Here is a 6,327-nt window from a genome sequence, read left to right as displayed (position 1 = left end):
CAAACCATGCCCTTGCTGACACCCCTTCAACCATCAACCCCCACCTCCAGCCCACATTGTCTTTGTCTTATTCAAACTATTCTCCTTGCTACCTCAAATATAATGGATTCATTAAAAGAGGGCACAGACACTGTCTCACTTTACCCCACAGCATTTGTCTCACTTTACCCCTCTGCCACAATTTGATGATAAACTACCTCTCTCAGCAAATCAGGCTAATCTTCAGTTATCACAATCACATGGTTTCATATGTTGTTAGTTCATCAACATGTATGATAGAAATGTTTCTACCCGAATCAATTTGCTTTGACACAACAATCGATTAAGTGGACAGCAAGAAAATTTACTTTTACATGCAAAAAAGACATTTTTGTGAAAAAAAAAACATGCTTACAACATCACCATGAAGTCCTCTCTTTCATGGCCAATGGGAAATGAGAGGGGCTTGAAAACACATATCTCACATAACCAAAAATGTGTTCCATTGCCTAGATACAGGGGGTGTTTCACATTACCCGATGGCTCACATTCCCCCGTTCTCCCCTATGTGAGTGTGAGAGTGTGTGTATGTATTTCTATCACCTGTATATGTACAGTGGTACGATGCAGTGTGGTTGTCTAACCCGCTGTTCAATTCTGTCCATAAAACAACGGTTCTCCTCAAAGCTGCAACTTGCAGTGTGAAAATATTCATTCATCCATGCATTCCTTCATTCAGTTTACTGCACTGAGTGAAGTCTCCCCATGCCAGAGCTTTGTTTTTTGTTGTATTTAAATAAAATAAAAACTATTTACAGTAAGGGCTTTCAAGAGGCCCAATCAGAAACCATGGAACCATTCCAGGGAAACAGGACCCAAGCAGCCTGAAGAACCTTTTTGCCTCACTTTTATTCACTCCTGTTCTTTCTCAAGAGTTCCTCCTGAAAGTGTTTGGCAAACACTGCCGAAAAAAAAGGGAAGAAAAACAACAAGTCGTTCTTGAGCCACCCACACCCCATCTGCTGTGGTATTATCTTATTTTATTATCTACACATTATGCGCGCTGATATGATTTTTGCAGTTTGCTCTGGTGGTCATTGTGGTGGTTTGTGTTGTTTTTGTTTTGTGGAGTACTGTGATATGAGACAGTGAGGGAGGGAGGGGTGGGGGGGGGGGTAATCCTCCCCCATGTGCATCTAATCGTCCATTCAGGAACCTCTTAATGGCTTGTCAGTTCCCCTTGCCCTTCCATTTTCTGTCCAATTAATTCCTTTCTAACTCTCCGGATAAAGGGACACAATGGGGCCCCTCCACCGCATAATGAATCATTAAAATTCAGCAGCGCTGCCCTGGCACTTGGCTTCTCCCTGGGCTGGTTAGGGACGGCTGCTTGGCATGCATGCCAGGGCCAACTTGAGTATTCTACCCACTGGACCAGAGGAGATGGGATCTCTCCTCATTCCTCTCTTCTCGTGGTTTAACGAAAAAAATCAAAACATTTACAGTTTTAGTAGATACATCTATGAGCACATACAGTACGTATAAAGTATCTGGAGACACAGTTTAAGGATGAGTAAGGTCAGAGGGTTCTGAAAGTGACACCTGGAATGGATAAGAAAGTATTTATCACTGAAACATGTGTGATTTTAACTAGGCCTCCTGTATGTGTGAGATGAAAGTCCTATTAGCTCTACAGAAAAATAGCAATTTTCCATGTATTTTGCAAAGAAATTTTATTAGACCTACTCTTACTTACTCGTCCAACTGACCTCAAAATTCACTGCGAAGGTTTATTAATGATCACTTTGTGAAACTGTTCAGAGAAATAAGAGCTTAGAATAATACCCTTGAAGCCTCACTTTAGGTCTTCCTTCCAAACTATTGCTCAGGGTACAGATGTTGGACAAAAAGGGAAATAGGAACAGCTGTTAACCAGTGGAAACACCGAAACATGCTCGCTTGAATTTATCCATTTGATCTATATATATTCATTTTTTAACAAATAGTTAGCAAATATGTTTAGGAACAATTATGATCGAGTTGAAACTATATGTATATATATATCAGTGATTCTTGAGAAGTGGGACAAAACAGGGTGCAATGTTGAAAAAATACAAACACTATGTTTAGGCAAATTAAATTACATGTATGTATCCAACATATACTAAGCTACTGAGCTAAAGTTTGACACAACCTCCCAGCTTTTGTCCTTTTTATCAAAATTGACTTTTTACCTTGCTTCTCCTTTTTATCATGGGCTTTTTAGCTGGCCATTCCTTATTTTGTGTCAACTCCGTCAGACAACAAAAAACACAAATAAACGTTCCCTCATTTTATGCTAGACCCATGAGATGTATAGTGATCGCAAATATTCACCAAAACTGATAGGGCCACAAAAAAAATATTTTCAAAATGTATATGAAGAATATACGGTAGCCTACATGTTTTTCATATCTGACGGTGTTGACATATTTAACGTTTCTTAAACAGAACAAATAGAGTTTTTCTAGTAGCAGTTTGGTTTTTCTGTTGATGATTGGTGCTAGTATGAACTACTTCAGGAAAATAAAATTATCGAAACATTTCATATAACTTCTTCAGAAATTGTAAGTCGGTGTTGACGTATCATGGTTGTGACGCAGGACTTTCAAGATTTGTAATGTAAAATATTCTAAAACTACAACACTAATCGGAGCCTGTCTGACTCTAATTTACTGTGCACAGATAGCTTGTGACAATAGGTCCTTCACGGAGACAGCTGCCCCTCATATTGCCTGATTTTATTACATTTTAATGAAATGTCTGACGGTGGTGACAAAAAGTGTCCCCCCACTTAGAAACCTTATAAAACATGAATGTGTTGTAGAAAAACATTTTTTATTGATTTGAGAGATTATTTAGTGATGCCTTTGATGAAAAAAGCTCTTTATAATCATTAAGGTACATTTTTAATAGGTTTTATTGCATATGAAAGATTGAAACCTTCTCTGTGGACACACTGCTTTTGACGTCATGAGAAGATAACACGTGTCATAAATTTGACATAATAATAATAAAATTAAATTGAAGGGGGTAATTATGCTCCAGACATTATATTCTTTATCCCTAATAACATCTACAATTTTTTAAAGATAACAGCAGTTGCATTTTGTCCCAGCCTTTTGTCCCGGTTCTCAAGAATCACTGATACATATGTATGAATGTCAATAAAATAAGAATGACAAAAAGACAAATATCAAGAAAAAGTATATTTTATTATTTTAAATGGCCGGCGAAAAATGGGTTAGCTGTGCATGTGTGAATGAAACTCTAGTTAATAGAACAATAATAGCTTTCACAGCCTTTTCTCAAAATGATACACCAGATAATAATATACAAAACACAGTTCTGTGGACAAAACTTGGAGTGCCATGCTCCGTACGTTTTCTCATACAGCATCTCACAGAACATTACAAACTAAAGGCTGTAAGGAATGGTGTCAAATTGGGATGTCATCAGGTTAACTGCAGGGCCGTCTGGTGTGGGTATAACTGATTGTGTGCTGCCAAAAGTTTGTTAATAATTCCATTTCATAATTGAAATACTGACAATAAGCGTTAGAAGGCACAAAACATTTTGCGTGAGACTGCAGCTGTGAGTTGGCACTTGATGGTTGATGAGATAAATAAGGGAAAAAATACTTGCACACTCTTCATTTCCTCCCTAAAACTCTGAAAACTCGTCTTGGGAGTAACGGATACAATTCTAGGATCTTTTTTCCAGTAAAGAGTTGAGTAAGTATCATTTGGTGCGTATTATGTCATGGGATGTGTAGATCTTTCCCAAGGAAATGGCTCACACGTACAGAAGCACTTTATCTCCCTGACACACACACACACACACACATACATAAATGTGGATGCGTGTACTGTATGTCTGTTAGACATCCACGTACACAGGAGGTCCAGCTGACATGTCACTCAGAGTGCGTGGTGTTATTTTACCCCATTTCCTTTAACCCTAGATCATGACTAATCGCAATTTGCCAAGCATAGCTTTCAGACACCTGTTTTGTCCTTGTGCGTGTCTGTTGGTCCGGCTCTGTTTGCTCGCAACTTGGAATGGAGATGTTACTTGAAAATTGGTCTTCAACGGAATGATATAAACATTATTGTACTTGTACTGTCCCTCACTTCATTTACCTTATTTTTATTTAAAAAAAGACAAACAGTACTGTAAATAACCAAACCCACATTACCATGTGTTTATCTACTTAAGAACAACAAAAAGGAAACCCATAATTCATGAACATAAATACATAATAAGACTTTGATGCCAAAATGACACTTTTAAGATTCATATGAGCCATTTAATTAAGACTGATCCACTGATGCAAATGGACAAATGTGCTGCGCCGTAGCTCTCGCCTTCCATGTAAATTTTCACCGCACAAGTCACATAATTGGTCCCGTTTACATTCTCCAACGTATCTGCTCCTCCATCTGCTCCACCACAGAGTTGAGCTAAAGCGTGTCTCTCCTACACAACTCAGTGGCAGGCCTTTTATTCTTCACCTCAAGCGCGCACGCACGTGTGATCTTAAACTGGAAAGAGATGGTGGATACACAGGATGTAGGCGTAGGCAGCATTTCCTCATGGAGGAGTTTGGCTCTCCCGACAATGACACCAATTGTCTTTGTGTAAAAAGTATGTACAAATGTTTTTTCTTTCTCTCACAACGATATAACTTTGTATAAAATCAGCAGGCACTTTTTTTTTTTTCTTCATTAGTTTTGTTTCAGGTGAAAAATGGTCACAGGTAGCCTACCAACCCATACCATAGACACAGTATAGTGCATTGATTTGAATGAGTCTCCGGATTGGAACTGACTGTTTCTGGTCCCCTTTTTTAGGGTCGAGACAGCGTGGTGTAGACGGGCTGGTCCCAGCTGGAGGCGGTGGGGCTGTGAGCGGGGGCCATGGACAGACTGTTTAGGATAGGGCTGCCGTACGGCCGCCTGGATGAGTGGAAGTAAGGGTACTGGTAGAGGCTAGAGGGGTAGCCGGAGTACGGGTTATAATAGTTGGAGCTCTGGATGTCAGAATAGTCACATTGGGAGCTGGAGAAAGAGGCCGCGGCCGATGTTGCCGAGGTGACGCAGGCCTGGCTAGTGTAGGAGCCGTATTCAGATTGTGAGGGTGACCTGTGGGAGTGCTCGCTGTAGTGGCTGGGGCTCAGTTGCTCCGTCTTGATATGGAGCCGGTGCTGGCCTACTTCACTGGCGGAGGGAGAGGAAGAGGATATGGTGCTCTTGCGGTTCCAGACGGGCCCGTTGCCGTATGAGGAAGTGTAAGAGCCGGCGGTGGCGGGGGCCTGCCCGTGTCCATGGTGGTCTGGAGGCAGGCCGGAGGAGCCAGAGGCGTGGCCGTTGAGCGGGAGGTACTGGTCGAACTCGTGCACGTCGAAGGCCTCCATGTTGCTGATGACGTCTGTGCTGAGCTCCGAGATGTCCACGTTGCTGAAGTCGATGTTTTGCCTGCTGCCGCCGCCGCTGTCCACCAGACGGCGGCCCTCGTGCTTCAGATCCTGCTTGCCCCCGTGGTGCAGGTCTGTTTTGGGAGTGGTGGGCGGTGTAGGGGGACCATGGGGCTGCCCTGGGGGGAAAAGGAATATCAGAGAGAAAGCTTTAGGATGTATCCCTCCAAAATGATTTGATTTTTTTCTTTTACAGTGGCCTAAAATTGCTAAGTCCTAAACAAACTAGTTGTGTTTGATGCATTCTTTTTTTATTTTTTTTAAGTTTGACAACATACCTGCATGTTCAGGGTGGTGGTGTCCGTCAGTGATCCCTGCCAGTCCGCCCAGCCCTGGTTCGGCTTTGTACATGTGGTGTGCCAGTTCTGCTCCAGAGTCTGAGTCGCTCTGGCCCGGTTTCACATTCTTCCGTCTCCGGGGCTGGTACTTGTAGTCTGGATGGTCTTTTTTGTGTTGAACCCGAAGCCTCTCTGCTTCCTCTACAAAGGGCCTCTTCTCACCTTCCGAGAGCAAACTATGGTGGAATCAAATGTACATCACATTAAAATTAATACAGCCAAACTATAAAAATAAAAAAATAAATGGTCAGATGGACCAAATCACTTTTTGAATTTTTTTTATTTGTCAAGAGATCAAAAGATCTCTTCTAAATAGTGTACAATCAAAATTATTTATTTTTTACAATAACTTAAAAATAAATATAATTATATGTAATTGACAAAGCTGTTAGATACTTAACTATCATTTATGAAATTATTTTCTTTACAAAAGCTGTTGCCATGGCCACTCACTGTCTTTGCAATGTAATGCCCTTTAGACCGTTTTTCCTCTCT

The 6,327-nt window shown here is 41.1% G+C and overlaps 1 protein-coding gene across 1 annotated transcript in view; it reads right to left on the bottom strand.

The window, feature by feature from the left end:
- Positions 1-3,273: 3,273 nt before the first annotated feature.
- LOC307263286 (transcription factor Sox-8) overlaps positions 3,274-6,327 on the bottom strand; it is a 3,732-nt gene continuing 678 nt past the window's right edge. Inside the window, exons 2-3 of the mRNA XM_080044411.1 lie at positions 5,773-6,008; positions 3,274-5,613 (exon numbers count right to left, since the gene is read on the bottom strand). Coding sequence (XP_079900537.1) covers positions 4,868-5,613; positions 5,773-6,008 — 982 coding nt within the window. The 3' untranslated portion in view covers positions 3,274-4,867. The remainder of the gene's footprint in view (positions 5,614-5,772; positions 6,009-6,327) is intronic.

This window comes from Ammodytes marinus (genome assembly GCF_949987685.1).
Source record: "Ammodytes marinus genome assembly, chromosome: 16".
NCBI lineage: Eukaryota > Metazoa > Chordata > Actinopteri > Uranoscopiformes > Ammodytidae > Ammodytes > Ammodytes marinus.
The sequence above is the reverse complement of the archived record's forward strand: the minus strand, read 5'-3'. Positions and strand labels throughout refer to the sequence as shown.